This window comes from Perca fluviatilis, chromosome 21, assembly GCF_010015445.1.
Source record: "Perca fluviatilis chromosome 21, GENO_Pfluv_1.0, whole genome shotgun sequence".
Lineage (NCBI taxonomy): Eukaryota > Metazoa > Chordata > Actinopteri > Perciformes > Percidae > Perca > Perca fluviatilis.
In genome coordinates, this window is record NC_053132.1 from 9,017,297 (window position 1) to 9,041,470 (window position 24,174).

General features: G+C 41.3%; 1 protein-coding gene across 1 annotated transcript; it reads right to left on the bottom strand.

Moving 5' to 3' along the window:
* Window positions 1-1,526: 1,526 nt before the first annotated feature.
* cdc42ep4b (CDC42 effector protein (Rho GTPase binding) 4b) lies at window positions 1,527-23,944 on the bottom strand. The gene is made up of 2 exons (XM_039787658.1): window positions 23,745-23,944; window positions 1,527-5,560 (listed from the first exon to the last, which is right to left on the bottom strand). Exon 2 carries the CDS (start codon window positions 5,369-5,371, stop codon window positions 4,367-4,369), a length of 1,005 nt encoding a protein of 334 aa, XP_039643592.1. The 5' UTR covers window positions 5,372-5,560; window positions 23,745-23,944; the 3' UTR covers window positions 1,527-4,366.
* Between the last annotated feature and the right edge of the window lie 230 nt (window positions 23,945-24,174).

Below are 24,174 nucleotides of genomic sequence, written 5' to 3' on the forward strand. Positions count from 1 at the left end.
ATAATAGTGTATAAGTTGTGTATTTAAAATTGTACCAAAATAAAAGCACAGAAGTATTACCTGCTAAAAACTTCTGGGCCCTGTAGAAAGGCATTTTTCTATGGGCCCCTCCATGCGTCCACAGCTATTCATTCTAGCATCTTTTTGGGCCCTCCTCACACGAGGGCCCTGGGTACTCAGTCCCCTTTTCCCCCCCAGTCCGACACCCTTGCTGCTAAATGTGATTGTAGTATTAACAGTAAAAGCATGTATTATGCTGGAGAATGTCCCAAGTTTGTGTCATATACTGTTGGGTAGTTTAATCTGTAACAATGCATTCATCATATTTTATCGGACGATCACGAGTGTATGTCCATCCATCTATCCATCTTCGTCCGCTTATCTGGGGTCGGGTCGCGGGGGGGCAGCAGCAGCTCCAGCAGGGGACCCCCAAACTTCCCTTTCCCGAGCCACATTAACCAGCTCCGACTGGGGGAACCCCGAGGCGTTCCCAGGCCAGGTTGGAGATATAATCCCTCCACCTAGTCCTGGGTCTTCCCCGAGGCCTCCTCCCGGCTAACGAGTGTACGTAAAATAACAATATGCAAAGTAACTGTAGCTGTCGCATACAGGCAGTGTAGCAAAACATAGGGTAATATTTCCCTCTGCTGTCGTACTGTAGTAAAGTATAGTATAGTAAAGTAGTATCTACAGTACTTATTAAGTAAATGTACTTAGTTACATCCCACCATTGCTTCTAGACAGTTAAAACTCTATTCTTATTTAAGCCTAATTACCTGAGATCACAATACTCTTCTCTCACATACACATTTGTGTGTGTGTGTGTGTGTGTGTGTGTGTGTGTGTGTGTGTGACCCAGTGACAAGACATACATGTTAATTAAATGTGATAATAATGAAGATAACACTGTATGTCATCACATTTTCAGATGCCATCAACTGGAGAAACTGAATTTATGCTGAAGAAAAAAAAAACATAAAAAAGCTGCGATGCATTGACCCATCTTCACAGTTCGTTCACGGTTCTCTCGATTCGTCACTGACGTACCATTTAAGGTAAGTTCCCTCCCCTTCCTCACAGACACAAAATGAATTGGATCATGCAAAAATGTAAATATGTCAGCTTTAATTCCTGCATGTCATGGAACACAAGGAGGGTTTTTAAGCATCTTAGTTTTATCGAGCAAGCTCTAAAGCCTGTTAAAATCAATGTCAGGCTGGAGGGCTCTTATTAGCTTGCCCGTAAAGTGGAATCTTTTAAACAAGGTTTTATCTTTCATTTCAGGGTTATTTATCTAGAATAATCCACTCCAAGCCAGTGTTTGTAAGACTGTGGGTGTGGCTGGAACTCTTTAAGCAGCTCCCTCAGTAAAAGAAATCTTGGGTCTACTTGAAGGTCAGATTTCAGTGAGCGTTCTGCCTGTTTTGGAAGCAGAATGTTAATAAACTTGCAGAAGAGTAAGAAAACGAGGCAGCCTCCTGCAGTGACAGACTTATGGAGATGAAACAAAAACAGCTGAGCCATAGTTAAAGATTACCAGCTTTCTCTTTTATTGAAAAATATAGCTGTTATTTCAAAGAGAGGAAAGTGAGGAAGGTAAATATATTAATATACTGTAAAACCAGAATAAGGAGTAGGAAAGGAAAAAAGTACATACTTGGCATAACACTACAGCCACTGAATAGAAAAAAAAAAAAAAAACATTCAACAACAGAACTTTGAGCCAGTTGTTTTTCGCAGTGCCACTCGGCAAACCGCAGCTGTCAGGGCACCGAAAAACTTTTAAGCAGACCTGGGGCAAAAGGTATTTGCAAATTCCTTTTAAATGGCTTATTCTGGCCTACTTAGGAGTTTCCTACAGAGAAACACGACAAATGCCAGAAGGTTAAGACAATTACAAGAAAGTATTTCAGCGTAATTTAGTATACTTTCCCATGATTCTCTATTTACCTCTTCCAAATTTCCTTGCAAATACAATGTGCTATTTAGTGTTAAAGCCACTAACATTCTTCTGGTTCTCACGCCACTACCACATAGTCACACTGCTGATAATAACAAAGACTGTTTACTGTAATTACAGATGGCACAAATTATATTTACATGACTTGATTAAAACGGCAGATAAGGAGTGTTTTTGTTTTTCAAAGTGTCCATTTCTTGGTGATGAACATGAAGGATTGCAGCTGCCCAAACAATCTACAAACCACATGTTTTACATTGGATCAATAGAAGAAAAAGACATCTTCAAATGTGGCCCATTTACAAAAAATATGAAAGAGCTCTGACTCAAATCATACTGCATAAACATAAGTAAAAAAAAAAGAAACAAAATCAAACACCCTGCTAATGTTAGCCAATAAAAATGGTTAGAACATACTTGGCAATTTGCTCCGGATCGCTTTTTCAATTTCAGAACTTCTTGCAACCTGTTCACGTAGACATGTTTCCAAAAACATCACAATAACCCGAGGCAGAATGGCACAGCATCCTGGTTCTATGTAGACACCCCTGCATCAACGCCACAACAGGAAATTCAAAGCTCTCATTTGTCAAACCTGGCAATTATTTTTCTAACACAAAATAACAATAAAAAAAGGTCAGACATTAATCATGCATACCAGAAAAGAGAGTACACCTCTTTCTGCCTTATTTAGAACTGAAACTAACCTGGAGGAGCCTACAGAGTGAGCTTGCATTGTAAAAACCAACTAAAACACAAGAAAGAGAAACACCTGTCTGTTCCTTACCCTGCTGTTTCTGGAGCAGTTCCAGCTGGTTGGGGGCCAATAATCCAGCAAATTTAATGAGTAGACAGGGAAAGGCCAGATGATGGGTTGATCTAATCATCTGTTACTACTGTGTGATTTGGGTTGTGTAGAGAAGGTGAATAGTATCACTTGTGGGGGCAGTTCGGGAAATATCTGCCACTGCCCAGAGACATACCTGACACCAATCTATTAAGTAGCTGTGCTCTAATAACACTTTGTACATGTTCTTACATCCTTTCTCTGCCCTTAGAGACAAGCCTGAACACATTCTAGAGAGAGGACATGTGTTTTGGATAGAGCCATAACTATTCATTTTGATATAAGCATTTTTCTACTTAATTAACTCCCTTTAAAACTTGTTATGCCTCTCTGCTGACCTACTAATCATACCAACCTCAGTAATGATGTAGAATGAGAAAATAGAAATACACGTAATTAGCCACAATCACCACTTAGGTCCTGTTGTCTGAAAAAGTACAGGGCACAGAACACATACAAAAGGCCTTCTTTTTTGACAATTCACTTTTTTGTGTGCAAATTCACTTCTAGCAGCGGGTGATTTCCGTTTAAAACTGAAGTCATTGTTACTAATACAGCCTTACCATGACAGGAACAGCAGTCTGCTTTAGTCCAATAATTAAGTGCCATGCAGCCAACTTCAATGGTAAGAAGCCGGCTCACTTTGTAGTACCATTAAGACGTTTTTATTTTAAGAAATCCAACATATCAGAAAGTCCCCAAATCTAAACTTAAGACCTAGCAGTGTACATTAAGTACGATCTATCCCTTATCAAAACTAATGAATAAATACCACAGCTTTCTGTGGATTTAAAGAATTAAGAACATGCCAAAGAGAGACAGTGGCAAAATGATAAACTACCAAACTTAAATACAACAGGCTACTGTAGACCAACTTCCCAAAATAAAGTAGAAAATAACAGAAATCACCCCTTAAAGTATGATGTGGACAAAAGTAATAACTACTTTATCTATTTAGTGTCTATGCCAAGATACTGTCATTGGCAAAGTAAGGTCCATGGTCACTCCCACAAAGCTAGCTACAAAGCTATCGGAGTTTCACTTCTTGTCCTTTCCCTCTTCCTTGTTCAGAATCCGTAGTACACACCCAACTCTGGTTTGTGATCTTGCATATCCTTCTCCACACGTCACACACCAAATGTGATATTCATGTGATTGACAGCTGAGGGTACAGTTCTCAAACCCTCTAGTCAACCTTTACTTTTTAAAACGAGCTTGCAGATTTTTAGCCAGTCTTATTTAAAAATGGAAAACTCCCCAATAATAATGAGTTCAGAGTTTGATGTTGCAAATTTTCGCACGATCAACGAAGCCAGTCTGTGAGCCAGTCTGTAAACACTCTGGCATGTACTCAGCTCATATTGCCTTGCTACAGCACAGTGAATAAGGCTTAATTGGTTTCATTTATGATGTTGAACAAAGTGTGCAGAGATTAGATTGATCTACAAGAAGTTTAAAGCAGATGTGGCCCTGCCTCTAATCCTTCCCCTGCCTTTTCCAGCTTGGTCTTCTTCATTAGTGTCCTTCACGACTGTTCATGGCGTTGATACCAGTATAGTCTACACTCGAATCTCATCATCGTCATCATCCATGAAGGTGAAGTCTTTGTCTTCCTCCCCACGTGGTGAACTGTACTTTGCACTGTCCGTGTCGCCGTCGTGGACGTGGTACCGAGGTTTCTCCTCGGTGACTGAGCCGGCGCTGGAGACAGAGCAGCTGTCCAGCTCATGGTGGTTGTTCCTGGTGTGCAGCTCCGGGGTGTAGGGATCCACCGTGGGCTTTTGCTGGTACATGCTGCGAGGGGGCCTTGCAGGGGCCTGCACCTCCTCCTCATCATCATCTATGTGGGGAATGAGGGAGGGTGACGCACGGCCCTCGCTACCCTTGCCCTCTTCGTAGCCGAGGTCGTCCTCCTCCCAGCCCTTCTTTTCCATCACGCTCAGGATATCCCCGAGCATGGAGGGCCCCAAGTCAATGTGAAAGGACATCATAGACTCTGCGTGCTTCATTCCACCTCCCTTAGGCATGGATGGAGGCAAATCTGTAATTTCTCCGAAATTACGCTCTTCGAACTCTGCATCCAATGTCGCCATCGCTGCCGCTCCATTTACCGGCTTGCTTTCAATCTCCGACAGCCTCTTCATCGGGCTCGAGGACACGCTCTTCGGCAGTTGGTTGCCTCTGTTAATGTCCTCATCGTTTAGGTATGGCAGGGATATGGCGTTTTTCACATAGGTGGATGAGCCACCAGAAGGCGCCATCGTATTGTAGTCATACTTGTCCCCCCGGTTTACTGACTGAGAGCGCTTGCTGCTTCTGAAGGTGCGGGACAGCAGCCCTGGTTTGGGGCCCGGGGAGCTCTGCTTTGTCTCCGGCTCCCGGGGCGGTTCCCCTGATCGAGTGCTAAGAAATGAAGTGTCCCCGAAGGCATCCCCTCCCCTGCCAACGTGCATGGTGTGGCGGAAGTCCCCCAGTGGAGCGCTGATCATCTCTGCGGTCAGGTCAGCCCGAGACCGCCGCTTCGACTGGTTGGAGTTGTTCACCAGCTGCTTGAGGATAGGCATGATGGCAATCTGTTACTTATAATCCACTGAGAGAAATAAAACTAGGTTCTGTAGGAGTTCAGGAGAGTTCCTTCCAGAATTACTTGGCAATTGTATGAGATGTTGTCAAAGAAAGTATAATTCCAGGTGTTTAATGTGGGCAGCCATTCTGGTCCTCCAGCTCAGGTTTCATCTTACCGTTGAATCAGCCTATGAAGAAGAATAGAGAGCATTAAAACCACATCAGTAGGTTTGTCCTTGGCAGGCAATGTGGAAAGATGCAATTAATAACAGACAACATTTTTATTCTGCTAAACATGTAACATACCACTTTGCTTCTCTAAAGAGCTATGCCTAGGCTATTCATTTCTCATCACCCACTATCACATAACACTCTGACAACAAACGTTTCCATACTTAATTCAGATCAGGACGGAGCTTTAAAATGAAGCATCACTTGAGTGGTTCCAAACAAACAAAAACTTTTATATGCAGTCTGTGAGGGTATTATGTAATGGTGAGTAAAAAAAAGGCTCTCTGGTACAAAGTTCACAGCACCTTCACCTTACTTCAAACCAGTTAGAATACCCCCAGTAAAACATTTTTTTTAGCTTTGTTTAGCTCTAAACTCTAATAGGCTGCTGTCACATTCAGTTTTTCAAGTGGCTGCAGTGTCCGCTTTTTTGTTGTGCTTTAGTTCCCATTAAGGCCCCTGACTGTTACATAACCAGCAAGACACAGGACACTGGGAGCCAGAGCAGTTCAAGCTGGCAGGAATAAAGGAATGAAAAAAAAGTTTCCTCAGCATGGATCGACTTACAGCAGAGCTCAGAAAGTCCAGCTCTGATACATTTTGTTCTAACCTTCCTATCACCAAGAAATACAATGTTTCCATCACTAGGCTAGCTCTTTGTGTTTTTCTTCCAGTTTTAGCCTTTGTCTCTTTTAAGCACCTGCTTCATTCATTTTATATACACTTGACTTTGTGATGGCCAAGTCATAGATTAACGTTTATTTTTTATGTAAGGAAAGCATGGTGCTCTTGATTTAACGCAGCCCACTTGATCGTTTGTTTGCACGGATTATCTTTGACTCAATAAGCAGATGGCTCATTTCATAGACCAAACTATCCTCAAGTCACCAGTGACTCAAGCCTTGAAACATGATCTTAAAACAGAATAGAGTGGTGAAGAGGTTTAAACGCCCGCTTGTGCGCTAGCCACAGTCCACTAGCTCCATGTGTTACTGACATTAACAAGGGTTTCAATTGTTTTAGCCAGACAGCAATCCCATCATTATCAGTGTTTTCAAACTGGAGTTCAAGCCCACGCTCTAGGCCTGTACGCGTAACTCCACAGTGAATGAATGGGGGCTTCACTCAACAATATTCCAAAGGAACGTCACCCATGAAAACATTTGCATCTCTGACAAGAACCCATTCAATTGGAAAGGCAACTGTAACACTGGAGGGAACAGAGGGGGGTTTGAGAGATGATAAAAGCTAGCGCTGTTGTTTTTTTTGTTTGCTCTTGCCCTCTTTGAAAAGAGAGATCATCCCCAAAGAGAACTGAACTCTATCCACTGCCAAAGGTTTTATCCTCTATATTCAACAACTTAATTCAAGATTTCTTCTGTAGTTCTGGTGCTGTTAATGGCAGAGATGCACTGTCCCCACAACAAAGAAGATCAGGCACAAGAGAAGGCCTAACAAAGAGGAAATGCATTAACAATAGTACTCGAAAAGCTTATTTTCATTCTATTGTAAAAGACATTTGAGTTCAAGTTCACATCTTAAATACGTGACAACTGGAATTGGCTTACTGTTACCAAAGCTATTTAAACAGCAACTGGATTCCAATTTTTATAAGATTATAGTATAGAGCAAACAAATGCCCACTAAGTCCTTCTGAGCGAACTCTTAGTGGTTAGAATAATGCAGTATTATCTATTAATAGCTAAACCCTTTAATACGCATGCCTTGTGCGGTAGCCAATTAGTATCTGCTGCACAAAAGGCTGCCGAATGTGTGACTGACCACTCAAGACAACTCATCAACTAATATGTTCCTCCCCGCTGCCCATACTTTTGTATTTCTCTATGGCAACAACAGCAGAGCACTGACTACCAAGCAAACTTCCTGTCTCTTAGCCTGCCGGAGACAGCAAGAGAGATTTTGTTCCAATACATGGAGCGATCAGCTCATTCAGATGGATGGATTAACCCTTCCTGGTGGCCACATGCAGGGCAATAAGACAATCGCCACAGTGCTACAGCTTGAAGGAGAATGCCTTTGATGTGCCTTGTCACTCCAAGACATTCAAACTCAGCATAAAATATGTCAGTGGGTGCTCAAATATCAAAAGGTGCAAACCCCACACCTTAATTCATTCTAGGAAATGGCCCATTTAATGTCTATTGGGCCCCTTGGTGTTTGATGAGGAATAGTTTAACCCCCCCCCACCCCCCACCCCCCAGGATCATCAGGTCTGCATTATTGTGGGCATGACAAAAGATGAATTACTGCCTGCAGGCAGTCCTGTCATATTCAGTTCTAGTCACAGTACTTTTTAAAAGATAAATCATGAAGAATGGCAGTCATATGCAATCTACTGTTTCAAAATAACTGTCCAGAGACCATTTTAAAAGTCTAAAAAAGTGCTTTAATGTTCTGCGTATAACTTTAACCCTTCTTTCAAATAGAGAGCAAACATTTATATGCATCGTTTTTCTGTTGTTTTGGAAAGTCAATCAATACTTCTTCCAAGTTAATGTTAGGCATTTTACTTTAGTCCATTGTAAATACCATACCTGTTTTTATTGTCTAGAATACCATTTTTTTTGGCTATTTTTCTTTCATATTAGGACAATTTACTCAATTGTAAAGAGAACTTTCAGGCAGAGTGGAATATGATTTTTGTTTTCATGGTTTCCAATCTTCATGTTAAAATCTATTATCTCGACCTTTATGACATTATTACTACTATTTTAGCCCCTCCTTTTAGACCTTTGCATAGGAAGGACTGAGTGGCCTATTCCACTATTTTACTTTAATGTGTCCTCTATTTAGTAATTGTTTGAGGGTGGTGAAGTGGATAAGTTGGAATTAATGTTCTCAATTATTTGTTGCTGAAGTCTTTTTGATTTTGTGAACAGAGAGAATAATATATGACTTGTTCAAAAATAAATGAAAGTAAAAAAAGGTTATTCAACTTGGTGACCAGGGATTCCAGTCTGGCCTGTATGGCTCATACCACGAATGGTCTCAGTTCAGCTGGGGGAGAAATTCCATTTCAGCTCTCTTTTTACAGGCTTATGGAACAAAACGGACAAAGTTATTACTAGGTCTATAATACTAGGACATAGCAACTAATATCCACACAAAAACACACACATGCAGCTGAACATGCTAGTGTTAGAGCACTAGATATGCCTAAGGATGTAATAAGTATTATCTTGTTTGTATTAGTTGAGAATTATTGCCTCAGCCACCGTGCCAGTCAGTGACGAAGCCGTTATGAAACCGAGCACTCAAAGTGCCACATGACTCCCCAGCTCAAACTGAGACAAGTGGTGACAGGGCCATGAATGATTAAGGGAATCTTATGTCGCTGGCAGACTTGGATGCGTGCAGGATGACATCATAACAACCACCATGCTCATCAGCGTTCAGTCTCACTCTTGTAATCCCGTGGATCACAGGCGCCATACAGTCCTCAGCTATCCCATGCCACTTTCTCTCCTTCCACCCGATGAACAGGCAAAAGAGGCTTTGGCTGCTTATCCAATCACAGCTCGACTACTGTCAAGTTAAAGCAACAGACACACTGACTGCAATAGTTTCTGGTTTTATTTCTGACTGCGTTTACATTTTTAAAAAGAGAGTCAATCATTTATTCACAAGGTGGAAGCCTCCATGTGCGAATTAAGCCTACAATGAGACATGTAAAAGATGATTACACAACAGTTATGGGACCCCAACTATTGTCTGGCAATTTACTTTGATATGTATTGAATGTAAAAAGGGGAATTTAATTAAGATGTGCTTTTCCTACTGGCAAAGCATATAGTAAAAAATGGTGAGCCTATGTATAGGGTTACCCAAAAATGTTACCAATACGAAAAAAATAATCATTTCAGATGAAGTCAGTAAGTTGTACACAACATGCAGGGATGTTTCCAATTCCAGCATTTCATTCGGAGAAGCAAAAACTTTAGTGTTCACTATTTCGTTTAAAATAGTACAATAAGAAAAAAAACCTCTTGCTTAGTCTAGCTTTAAGTCCGCAGTTCTCCATTTCCTGCATATAGGCCGTATCTGAGCAGTAGGAAAACCTCTGCTTGGACCTTGAATCTGCTCCATTGTTCAGTCCTATTGTCAGCAACATTGATATGCAAATGAATATACGAGCCAGCCAACACTATCTATGACATTGCTAATCAATTAATCAATGGAGTTGCATAAGAATGGAACGTTTTTAACTCTGACAAAGAAGGTCGGCAAACTTCGTTTGCAGCTTCTTTGTGAGGTCTATAACCTCCAGCCCAAACATTGGATTCCCACGGGGGGAGAGGAGGCTGACAGTGTCAGTGAAATGACAACATGAACACAGCCTGTCCATCAGTAGCATCAGTGGTACACACAATGGATTATACATTTGGTAAAGATGTAATTATATATATATATATATATATCATAAGAATATTATCTATACATTTATTTCTATCTTATTTACAGTTATTCTATAAGTCCCATTGCCGGTGTCTAAGAAAATATATTGTTACATATAAGTATAATAAATAAAAAACTAACTAGCAAAAATGCTACACATGTGCTAAAAATGAAGGAATTAGGAGACCTCATCAACTATGTATGAATCGGAATTCGCCTCACAACATGTTGCTGTAGCCTTGGTTTGAGCTTATTAGCAAAGCCTCCATTTCACTTTCACGCTGTGGTTTTCCAGGCGCCTCAAAGTTTCCTCCAGTCCAACATCTACTCCTTAACTCACCGCACAGATAATAGATGAAGAAATACACTCTTCATGTAGCATACAAACTCAGCCTTGCTTCGCATTATAACGTACATCAAAAGTGAATCAGAAGCTCTAAAAACTTGTGACTAATACAGTAACATCTGATTTGATTATCTACAATAATGTGCTGACCTGTTTCCGACGCTAACGCTGTGCAGTAGTAAGCCATCCTTTGTTCTTCCATACTTACTGCCTGCTACAGAAGGAACCCGTTCTTCCCGTTTCACTTCATATCTAGTCACACAGCTCTAAGACTAACCCTTTATGATAAATGGCAGTAATATCTTGAACAGACACCGACAAAAGAATGTGAATGTTAAGAAAGAGAGGGTGCATGGACATACCACCATTTCACAGCCCATTTCACACAGGTGTAAATCTATCTATAAGAAGAATGATCCCACAGTAAACGGATCCAACGCATGTTAAACACACCTGGAGTGCTCTGTACTTACTTACTGTAATTCAACACTCCCACAGTATGGAATTTCTGAGAAGAAACAGGAGCCATTAACAGTAAAGGTTGTTCCTCCCCCTGTACTGACTTGACCTGACCAGAGACAAATTCAGATGAAAAATACTCTAAACACATAGCTGGAAAAACTGAATACTTTTAAATGTCCATTTGGTTCTAATGTCCCATAAGAGTCAATGTGACCTGTTTTGTGTTGCTAGTTAATTCATAATTTAAGTTAATAAAAAATAGTGCATGTTGAGTACTTTTAGTGTTTGCATTACATGTTCTTTAGCAGCTAAAGAGGAGAAAAAAAAACATGAAATGAGTGAAAAAGTCCACTTACTAGCTTTTTCCAGCACCTATCCACAACTCACAGTCCTCCTCATCATTTACCAATTATTTATATAATGCTTTATTAAATACCGCTGAGGAAGATGCAAGTTGTGATTGAAAGCTTGAGACATGTCTTGAGTTAAGATTTTTTTTTTCTGCAGAAATGCATTAAACATGTTTATTAGACATTAAGGACGAACAGAATGGTTCTGGTGAGAAAGCTTGAATGTAAACAAAATGTTATTTGAATAAAATGAAAACTCCTGGGGTGCCGTCCTGCACCTATATTTCATATATACGGTGGAGAGATAGTCTCTTCACTCAGAGAACCCATTTCATTGCAGCAGTAAACAAGGAAGTAACTATTATTTATGGCCATTTTAAGATGAGGGGAGAACATTTCTCTTTGTTTAATATCATTAAAAGTAAACTTAGACTTTCGCGGGGTATGGATGTATTAAGAGAACGCATGAACTCCAACAATGACAGCTGATAGACTACCTTTTGTACACCTTCTCTTTTTGAAGCGTGAAGGCTACCGTAGTTGCAATACTGCGTGGGGCGAGAGAGCTGATTGCGATATATGATCTCAACGCTAGATGGGAGTAATTCTTACACAATGTAGCTTTAAAGAAACCTGGGGCCCGTTTCAGGAAGAAGGTTTAACAAACTGAGTCTAACCCTGAAGTCTGAGTTGATTTACCCTGAGATGGGAAACTGAGTTTTTGGTTCCAGAACAGCTGATTCGAGTTGGTTCAATCAAGTAGGTTGACTCAGAGTTAAGCGCGTGCACCACCACTATAAAAAAGCAGCATGAATGGAGCCATGATACTATGATTCACCATGGTAACAATCACAAACAAACTGGACGGCAGAAATACTCATGCGCACATACAGCGAGTTTGAACATGTATTTTGTTAAACAGTCCTTCCAGATGTTCCTTTTGTGATTGTTGCGGGCAAAAATCCTTGCTTATGCGGCACATTTTCTTAAAAAATGCGATGGAATATGCAGGATATTTATGCAATTTTATGCGATGAAATTGCGGGAACTTGCAAAAATTGCGGTAGGTGATTCCCCCAACACCCTGCTTTTCGATGATGTTCACGTCGCGTAATTACGTCACTTCATAACGTTCCCATGGCAACAGGGGAAAATGGCTGCTCTTGTGTGAAGTAAACACATTTTTCAACTTTCTGCTGTATGTGACTTTTTTGCAACGAAAATGCGGGGATTATGAAATCATGCAAGCCGTGCATATTTTGCGCGGAAATCGGCAATTTATGCGGCGTATTTGAAAAAATGCGGCCCCCGCATAAATATGCGGACTTTGGCTGATTATGCATTGAATTATGCGATCGCATGATCGCGTTTTTCTGGAGGGACTGGTTAAAAAAGCAGCTGCTGCAAAAGAGAGATAATTTGCGTGGAAGAAAATTGCTGCTATAGTAAATGCGTAAGTTCCAATAAAGTGTATTAATATCAGATTTAATCATAAGTATAATATTACGGGTGAAATGATATTGAACCTATAATCTATTTCATTTAGGTGAAATCCTGCGGGCGAAAAAGTCCTAGGCCTACTAATCCCATTCTGAGGCTGCAGCACCATCATTAACATAATTATAATTCATAATCTTTTATTTCAAAGGTTTACATCATTCACCTGCAATACTGTGGAACTCCTTTTTAATGTCTCTTACTGGTTTGTGTCTAGGGAACACTACAAAAACATTTAAAACACGTTTCAGAGCAAGTCACACTCTTCTGACGGTGCTTTGCTATACAGTGGCTTTACTAATATGCTCCGCATCACCAATGTTGTAAAGAACACTGCCGTTTGGGAAAAAAAAAACGTAATGCGACACAAATAATACGCTGGGATGTAAGAGCATGTAGACGATGGTGACGTTAGTGATATAAGGACGGATAAGGTTATGTAGGCTACATAACTGATAGACTGGGAAGAAAAATGATACCGCTCAAACAGGTAGGCTAGTATCTGGAAATGAAAATGCATCTATAGCCTCAATATCATCTCCCGACGTATGTTTAACTCCCCGCAGTAATACAGCTTCTTCATCAACGGGATCGACTAAAAGGAAATGCCTAATACAGTTAATAAACCAACCCTGTCTTTTTATTCATGCAGATAAACTGCGCTAAAATGCGCCTGATACAGACTGAATGAATGAATGAGGAAATGAAAGCGCGCTGTGTCAGAGGGAGGAGAGTCGAGGTTTATTGAAGAGAACCTGCTCCCGACCAGGTCAGGTTCACAGACTCAGTTACCATAGTAACTGGCTCTGAGGTTAAGTTACCTCTCTTTCTGAAATGGGCTGGAGTTCCCCCTCTCTCTCAGGTTTGATTAACCTCCCTTTCTGAAACAGAAAACCCAGAGTTTCCCTCATTTCAGGGTTAACAAACTCAAGAGTTTTCACTAAACCTGCTTTCTGAAACGGGCCTCAGAAACATGTTGGACTTGAGGTCACAGGTGAAGTTTTCTGATCACCCACTTTTTTGTTGTGATGTTTTCTTTTTTTGCAGAAGACAAAAAAGACTTTTTTGCAAGATAGTGAACACTAATGTTGTTCATGTAAAAAAGCTGTGGGGGACAAGTTCAAACAGCTGGCCAGGGAAAATGTACCTACATCAGTTGCCCAAGTACCAGGCCTAAAATGCCCTCTGTGTGTTTGTAAACTGTAGCGCGTCAGCCTCCAGGGCCCCAATGCTGCACCGGCAGAAACAAAACCACGAGAGGATTAAGGGAAGCGTGTTTGACGTGAGCAAATAAAACCAGCATGCCTGAGCCGGTCCTCTGCTCTGTGTGACAGGAGCTCAGGACAGCAAACTCTACACCTCCGTCCACCCAAAAGAACACAAACAAACCGACCTCCCGCTGCCCCACCAGCCAGCCCTATGTTGTCTGACTCCAAAATCCATCTTCTATCGCTTATGGTGTGTTAACACAAGCTCCTGTTATGACCCCCAGCACACTCAGTAACCCACTCATCACGTGACTAGGGCGAGTGATCTTTTTTAATCTTTTCAAATCCTCATATTCAGAAGCCGAGGACAGGCTTCCAAATGATTTCTCTCAGTTTCCAGTCAAGCTGGCCTTTTATCAAGCTGTTACTCCTGCACAGTTGGACAAAGTGTTTGGTCAGATACCGGGTGGGCTGCCATGCTGTGCTCCAGCCAGAGAGGAAAAAGAAGAAGAACCTTCAGATAGATATGAAAATGTTTCTTGATTATATAATGAGCCTTTTCCCAAAACAAAATCTCTTGAGAGTTTGTTTTGGGAAAAAATGCCCCTCCTCTCCACATAATATCCTGAGTAAAACTGTGGAGGACCACAACCGTACCCATGTGAAGCAACAATACTGCAGGGATAAAAAAATAAAAATAAAGGAAAGGCACAGATGGAGGCACTGAAGAGAAACACCCTCTCAAAGGGGCGGTGGAGGGTGTCACTATTGGATTCACTCAGTCATGCCAGCACAGTGACAGACGTTCTTTCTCCGTGTCCCGAATGAAATGTACCCAAAACCTCATTATGCCTACAGTGGAGGGAATGTACGTACTGTGTGTGTGAGTGTGTGCATGTGAAAGTACATGTCTAATTAATCCCTAAAATCCACCCCATCAGTCTCTGACAAACAGACAGACAGCATTCACGCCTGGTACCAGAGTACAGGATCTTGGCCAAGTGGTTGAATTAACCGCCCAATAGCTGCTGGACGACAAAACAAAGCAGAATTTCTAAAGAGGATTGTGCTAAAAAGACAGAGAGGGAAAACAAAATGCGCTGTTACAGCAGGGATGCTGAAGTCACATTTGGCTTGCACTGTAGTTAATAAGTTCAAAAAGTTTACTGGCAATATTGGCTGCTATTTTTCCTCAGAATGAGACCATTGGGAAATAAAATATGCCAAATCACCAAAAAGATAAGCCGATGCCAGTTTGACAATCTTCAGACTCCACAAACCCCCCCCCCCACCCCCCACACACACATCAAAACTTTGGTGAAATCAGCAGGAGGCTGTGACTGGAAGATAAGTGACCTTTTTCTGCACTGTGTCAACTTCTTAACGGCTCCTGGCCTCTTTTTTTTTTATATGCAGCCCCCCCACTGAAGTCAAACACACAAACCAGTTATAAAGGCCTCAGGCACAGAGCCCTGACTGACAAGATGAGTTAATAAACCCCCACTGTGTTAACTTTAATGACACCAATGGCAAACAACAAAACACTTGCTGACAAAAGAGAACACGCGGGCCAACAAACATGGCCACTTCAACCTGATAGTAGCAATTCACAACAGCAGTTGACAAGCTGAAAAACCCCAGAACAGGACAGAGACTGGTACTCATGCTCTTGTACACATTGTTAACCTAATAGCGCCCTTGCTTGATTTACCTCCATCCACTGTGATTTGGTTAGTGCTGAGTGTGAGGAGGCCATACGTGTGTGTGTCTGTCTCTCTCTCTCTCTCTCTCTCTAACTCTCTCTCTCTCTCTCTCTCTCTAACTCTCTCTCTCTCTAACTCTCTCTAACTCTCTCTCTCTCTGGGAGTGTCGAGCTGGGCACACAAGGAGTGATTACATTTCAGCAGCTCGGCTCACTGAGACAGATTTGATCTGTTTGCATGGTATAATCTAATATGGACTAAATATGTGCATGGCAGCTAAATTATTGTCATTAAAGCCAAATAAGCTGTAAGAGTAATGACAATATCAAACATTCTCTGTTTTCAGGTTGTTAAATGTAAGAAATTGAATTCACGTGAATGACCACAACTAGGGCTGGGCGATATGGAGAAAATCAAATATGACGATATTTTTGTCCCAATATCGATATCGCGGCGATATTGTAGGGTTGACATTTGGTGCTTTAACAAAAATATTCACACAAAGAGATTTGTGATAAACAATCATCAATGTGTATTTAATGACTAAGAGGCTAAAGACAAATAATAGAACATTCACTTTCCTGTAATGCAGCCTTTAAAAACAGGAAAAAAAATTACCATATTACCATGTTATGATATCCCAAATCTGAACGATATCTAGTCTCCTATCACGATATCGATATATAATATCGATATATTGCCCAGCCCTAACCACAACTTAACATCATATAACATGGCTGCTTTTAAACCTGTAGATCTGTTGGCCAGATAGGACTGGGCAATGTATCGATATTATATCGATATCGTGATATAAGACTAGATATCTAGATAATCTTAGATTTTGGATATCGTAATATGACATAGCCTAAGTGTTGTCTTTTACTGGTTTTAAAGGCTGCATTACAGTAAAGCTATGTACTTTTCTGAACTTACCAGACTGTTCTAGCTGTTCTTTTATTTGCCTTTTCCCCACTTAGACATTATGTCAACATTACTGATGATTAAAATCTAAGTGTGAAGATATTTTGTACCAATTGTCAACCCTAGAAAATCGCCGCAATATCGATAGAGGTATTTGGTCAAGAATATCGTGAGATCTGATTTTCTCCATATCGCCCAGCCCTATGGCCAGATGATAATAGGGCCAAATTCTGAGAGCTGTTGGAAATCACCACCTGAAAATGTCAGGAAAGTCTTTGACATCGTTGGTGTCATCTTACCGCAATCCATCTTTTTCTTTTATTTGGTTTTCTTAAAGATAGCTTGCACATCTGGCACATCTGGCACGCTACTTTGATTTGGCAATCAAGCAACAACTTGGTTTTCCTGGAAACATGTGTCTGCAAGCATACAGTTTTCATTAGTGAAGCACATGCAGATGGCCTGCTGTGGCTGTGTTTACACGCATAGGAACTGCGCGTGTGTGTGTGTGTGTGTGTGTGTGTGTGTGTGTGTGTGTGTGTGTGTGTGTGTGTGTGTGTGTGTGTGTGTGTGTGTGTGTGTGTGTGTGTGTGTGTTGAACACTAAGTTTGAAGTCCATCAAAGGACCCCGCTCGAACTGAAATCAAAAACAAACCAACACACACACACCCTGTTGATACTCAAATAGCAGACAACATGTCTCTGTAACTGAGGAACCAACAAGTCACACAAAGTACAATAGAGGAGAAAGAAAACAAAAAACAAAGCAATAGTACAGAGGAAGACGCGAACCAAACCCTTTTGGCACACCCAAACCACACGCACGTACCGATAAAAGGAAAGGTGACCCTTATGAATGACACCCACTATTGACAGTGATTCACTAATGATTTAATACAAAGAGACAAAAGGCCTTCGGTGCTTATCTATCCAGGTATTGTAACCTTCTACCAAAGTCCATTCACAGCACTGGATCGCTGACCTAAAATGTCCTGGCAGGAAGATGTTTTTGAGTCTTTATTAATAAGGAAACCAGCAATTCTCACGGAATCATCAGACAAACCATGACAACAGCCCACAATAGTTCACGTCAATTTTCCCATTTCCTGAACTAGTTTCCCGGCATGAATTTGTCGGCCAGTGGGCACGGAGGTGACCGCAGTTACGCCAACAGCCATCCTTTGTCTTTTCAGTACGCTTTGAGAGAGAAACCACCTGTTTCTGTTTCCATACAGAGCTGAAAACAATGAGGGCTCGCTGGACTGTAAACAGGCTAAAGCCTGGACCACAATGGCCAGTTGCACAGTCATGTGTGTTTTCAATATACTATATATGACCGGCCAACATATTGCATCAAGCATGGCCCTGCTGCTAAAAGCAATATTTTTGCCAGCAGAGGCGGGACACTTAACGCAATCATACGTGGTTAATGTTTAACTGAGCATTCATAGAAGCAAGCATTAGTGCTGCTACAGAAGACAGAGCTGATGGAGTAGTAACTGCAGTTGGATGTTGGATTTGAAAAGAAATGTACAACAACGAAAGGCAGGTCAACGGAGTTTCTTATCAGACACAATTCAGCGGATAAACCCGTTATAATCAACTGCTGGGTTATTATCAATTTTAACCAGTATGTGCAACAAAATCTTTTCTAATTAACTGAATGGCATGGGGAGATGACAACATGCTGCTCATGGAGGTTCATGCTCAGTTTCGAGGTTTTAAAAGATAGCACCTTGTCATGTTAAAGGAAAATGATGTTATTTGTCAACCTGGGTTATATATATTTTTTGTCCATTATGACTATTGGTAAAGATAACATTTTATTAGGTGGGGTCTTTAAGAACTACTCTGTTAATAACAACTTCAATCAGGGCAAGGAGTTCAAGATTCCTACAACTTTCCAAAAAAAATAATAAACTTAATTTAACAGAAACACTTTTCTCGGAATGACTAAAGTAAACACAGAAAGTAGTAGGTCCCATGGCATGAAAATTTCACTTTGAGGTTTTTTAACATTAATATGCGCCCCCCCCAGCCTGCCTATGGTTCCCCAATGGCTAGAAATGGTGATAGGTGTAAACCGAGCCCTGGGTATCCTGCTCTGCCTTTGAGAAAATGAAAGCTCAGATGGGCCGATCTGGAATCTTGCTCCTTATGAGGTCATAAGGAGGTCCGATTTATGGCGCCCGAGACGAGGTCGTGCACGGCTCTTTTTTTTTCAGTGGCACGCGACAAAGCGGAAATAGGAGGCCTGAATGAGTTCGCCGACAACCGGATGCCAGGACTCTCAGAGTGACTGCAAGTCTCTCTTGTAAATTTACTGGGTTAAGATGAGCTCTCTTATGGTGAATGAAAGGCTTGATCCGACGAAGTAGGTCATTGAATCATAATCGAAGCATTGACGGCAATGCTGCTGCCAGTTATGCCGTTGTTTACCTTTTTCTTCTTCTTCTAGTCCGTAGAAAGAGCAGCGTTGGTAGCCTTTGCTCATTAGCGCCACCGCTGTTCAGGATAAGACTGCAACTAGTGTCGCGAGCACCAGCGCAGGTATAAATAGTCGCGCCGATTTCATGACGTCACATATGCAAGCGCCAGCTCGGCTGCGGTTACTGTAAAACGCGCTTAAGGAAAGCTCATTGTGGGACTGGCTCTAGTGGCTGTAATTCTGCACCAAGGCTGAATTTCAGGAAAGACACTTCAGATACAGTATTAGGGGACCACTAAGGTCTATATAAAAGCATCCAAAGAGCACCATGTCATGGGACCTTTAAAAAGCTGTAGGAGGCTTGGGATCCTTCTGAACCATTCAAAGTTTTTCTTCCTAAACTCTGGGTTACCTAAAATCTCTACAATGGAGGTGGCGAGGAGGCTACATCATTAGGACCCATAAAGAAATGTGCACAAATGGATAAATAAGATCCAGGTTATAATTTCCTTTAAGCAGAGCCACTGTTATTAGCACGCACAAGTCAAAATCAAAACAAGCAATGACACATATTCCAAAATATGTTTGTAATAAGATAGGATTCCTGAGGATGTCAGTTGGACAGGTGTGCCAGCTGATGATGATGTTGTTGTGTGGTGTTCACATTAAACAAAAACCACAGAGGAAACTTTCGCAATGTGGAACAACCCACCAGGCTGGCCAGTTAGCTTCACTATCTCAGACATGATAATTAACCAAACTGGTTTTGCGCTTTAAACAATGCATTTCAAAGACATCCAAACAATGACAGGTGCTGCAGTAAATTACAGTCCTACAGGTGAGTGACGATGATGTGCTATAAACATAAAGAAAATATTTGAATTATGTTATTTTAAAGCATGGGATTAGAAGTTGGGGCGTCAAACTGTCATTGGTGTTTTCAAGAAGGGAGTGAGATGACTTTCATGTGGAGTGTACGCCACACAGGAAATAATTCTTGTTGAACTGGTTATTTTCCTTTACAATGGTTTGTTAACACTGACAGTAACCAAAACAGGCAAAGATCTGAGCGATTGAGTGACTGGTGCATGGTTGTTGCGCAAAAGAAAAAGAGAAAGTGGCCCCTTTTCTTGGGAAAAGCCGTGATATATTGTTGTTAAATGGGATGGTAAAGGGCATGTGGTGTCACTGTGCCAGAATCAGCTACGGTTTCTAACAGGGGTATAGCCATAGATATAGAACAACATAATTGTTCTATATCTATGGGTATAGCCTTGTGCCGAATATTGAAGGATTTTCAGGGTGTGGGGCACAAAACCCCTGAAGCACGGTTTTGACCTCTTTCATTATTTAACATACAAATTGTGTAGTTCCATAATAATTTCAAAATATCATTTGAAATACATCTACACTCTTGTAAAAAATAAAAAAGAACAAGACTTTCTAGAGAACAATAATCTACTTAAGGCTTTGGTAGACTAAATCAAGGAGTCGCAAGACAAATCTGTGGGGTCGGAAGCGGATTAACAGGACGGGACAGCTAAACAGCAAACACATTTCTGCTGGACCAGTTTATATTTGTTTGTTTTTTAGGTTTTCCTTAAAAAAAAAAAAAAAAAAAACATTTGGTGAATTACTGGATAATTTCACCTCTAAAAATGTTTTCAAATGAAACAGAAAAAGAAGTCACTCTTTGGTTAACCTGGTCATGAATCTTTACAACTGGAAACAAAGGGTTTGACCACAAGCCACAAAAGGTCGTAAACCACAGAACTAAATTATGACTAAAAAGCTTCTTTTTTTTTCTCCTCACAGGGAACCTCTGTCTTACGAGAATGATCTGGTTAATGTGTTTCTCTTGATCAAAGTTCAAAGTCAATTATATTCTGCGAAGCGCCTGAAGACTTTGCATTACATTGGATTCTGCTCCCATATAAAGTCTTTTCAAAGATTAACCCTCAGCATGATTTCTCTTCAAAGTTCAAAGAGCTCGCTGCTTTCTTTGCAGGCCGGGTGAATCCTGTAATTGTCTGAGACAAAACAACTCCCCTCGGGGAGTTCAACGCAAGCCTCGGTGCTTTCCAGTATCAACAGCTGAAAAAAATGACACATCCGTCACCTCTGAAGTGATTAATACTTCTCCAGAAACTGTGAGGCTTCCACAGCTTCAGAGCTCTGGAGTGCATTACTGAAACTCTTCCAATAATGTAACCATATTTCAACAAGTGATATTTTCTATGTATTACAGCTGCCATTTTGAATTGGACTCAGAGTTTATCTATTTATAGTGACAACTTAAATGTGACCTTTTGCTCTCAGCAAAATGTCCATCTTTGTGCCGTTTACACAGTAAATACTTCTGTCAAACTATTAAAAAATGCTAACAATGATTCTTTCTCCCGAACTATAGGACCTTTTGCGCAGCCCATGTTATTGCAACGGAGCCATGCAGAAGACCAAATGTCAAGGCATTCTCCCATCATTCTCTGTTGGCCTCCTATGGAGCATGAGATAAAGGCGGGTGGATTACCGAGGCCGCAACCAATTTACATAGCCATTTCCTGAGGCATGGGAAGCAACAAGAACATGCAATATACTGTAGGTTATAACAGCTGACTCCATTTAACTCATTTATTTTCTCATATAAAGAAAGGCAAAACATTTATACTCCATATATTAAACCTCCACATAATATTGAATCCAGACAAATAAAAATAGTGTTGATTTACAAGGAAATTAGTTGCCCTCCACTTTAACAAACTGCTTGTGAAACTGCCTGAAGATAGTTTTCTGGAGTGCAAATGAGTCTAACTGCCTCTACCCAACCCCCACTCCTGCACTCCCTCTTTTCAAGTATAAAACTGTAATGACCTCAGCACAGTCAGAGTCGGGCAGGTAGCCAGTTTCCTCACTACGCAGCAGCAGTATCCTCCAGAGCTAACTGAAATAGCCTCCATTGCAGGAAAAGCACAGTCAGTCTGAGATGACACACACACACACACACTCCCCTCCCCTCTGACTCTGCAGCGCACACAATAGATCTTGATGGAGAGATATCTGCCTAGCAGCTGTGGAGAAGTCATACAAGGAGCTGAAAGGCCTGGAGTGTGTGTGTGATAATGCAACACTTTAGTCACTGGAAAAGACACAGAAAAGCAAGAGGACACTTGGAAAAGTGGTGCTGCTGCCGTGAGGCAGAGTCTGACCGTGGCCTAAATCTCTCCAGTTTCCTCATTTCTCTTTTATCACAGAGCTACCAGTACAGTGTTGGGTAAATGATTCATCAAGCAAAGTGACAAATACGGACTGACCTCAGGGCTGTTAGGGTGTGGTTGTGCGTTTGTGTACGTGAGTGTAGAAGGGGGTCAGAGGGCAACAGTTGTACAAAGACAACACCAAAGCAAAGCCCATTAGTCGATATGTTCTCCTGCTTTTGTCCAGACTAGCGGTTTAACAAGAACGAAGGGTTGATTACTGACGATGAGCAAGGAATAATTAAAGTGAAAGTTATCAAACGGATCTGCAGACTTTACGGTCAGTGTAGTTAAAGTCGAGCGCACACTATACGGTTTGATCAGAGAATGATTAACGAGGCTGGGCAGGTATACAGCCACGGTGGCAATTCTAGAGTAAATTACCCAGTTCATTGGGCTTGATGACCATGAGAGGCAAGTGCCAGGTCTGTAAACACAAACAGGAACATCTCACTAATGATGCAGGAAAGTGGACAAATTTGGGAGTGAGGGATGAGGTGAAAGTAGCTGGGCAATTTGTTGAGCTCTTAGTAGATTCCCAGAGAGTAGCACAGTATTAATGTTACGTAACTCTAAGTGAAGAATACTGATGTTTTAAGTCCATCTGCCAACTCTAATTTAAGCCACATCCTGTAGCTGGAAATAGTTATTTGGGACCCTTTCAGACTCAGCAACCTAGTTCCCACTATTAGGCATCTACAAATTCAATAATGAAGTTGTATTGCAATTTGTGTGTCCATAGGTCTGTGGACCCTTGGGGACTCCTAATGGGGATCCCAACTGGGTAATAGTTTTCTAGTAATAGTAGAAATAGGAGGAATAAAAACTCCTTTCATCAGCTAATTTGTTATTATTGTGATGTTGGCCTTGCCTCTAAAACAGATAATTATGTAATTTCATAAGCAGTTATACAAAAGCAGGATTTCTTGCTAAATGGGTACCTCTGTGTCAAAGCTAATGCTTCTATATTAGGAGATCCCATGACATAAAAAAGTTTGAGGAGCTAAACTGAATGCACGGTTAAAAACTATTTCCCCTAAAAGTAGCAAAGTTTCTCCAGTGACAGATTAAAAAGATGCAGATCCAGATGAAGCAAGCCAAGAATACCTGCATATTCTGAAACAAACAAGTATATTGTAGAGCACTTTTTGACCCAAGAAAATAAACTCCACTGGCGACTTTCATAATGTTATGGTTTGATTTTTACTTTCCAATCTTTAACAGGCGGATGGAGGACACAGAGGACGCCAGAGGGCTCATTGGCGTCCATATGGGACAGCCAGGCTCGATGGGACAGGCTCTATGGGACTGCAAGGCGCTGATTGACCAAAGGGCAGGTTTGACATTCAAATGAGATGCAGATTTCACACTGTTGGCTTTACTTAAACCTACTACCGTAATTTACCCCCGCAGAATAACCTGAATATAATATTAAGACACACTGACTACAGCCGAATGATTACTAAAAGTCGTCATTTGCATAACTAGCCGATATAAGTGTAATAGAACATAGCTAGGTCACTCAACCCTTAAACAATAACAAGAAGAAAGGTTACCTTTCTTTACGGTCCGAGTAATGGCGAAGTTTAGGTTATATTCCACTGGGCTTTCCCTAAACACAGGAAAGCAGCAAAGCTGGAAGAGAAGCTTCCTTTTTTCACCGCAAAGTCAGTTTAGTTTCCTAGGCAGGAGAAGCAGGAGAGTTGCGACAGGACAGTTCCCTTGTTGGGGCTCGAATGTCCGTTTAGTTTGCATGTGTGTGGCGCACAAAGCGGCCCTCCCCCTCCCCCTCCCCCTCCCCAGCCCGCCGCCTCCTCTCATGTGCCGGAGAGAGCACCACCTCCTGCTGCGGTTTAAAGGGACAGAGGCCCATTTATCCACAACACATAACAATAGACGGAACTTCAACTTGGTGGGGCTGCCAAGCCAGCAGTCCAGGACTAATTGCGATGAAATAGGATCTTCAAACAGTTCCGCAGGACATTT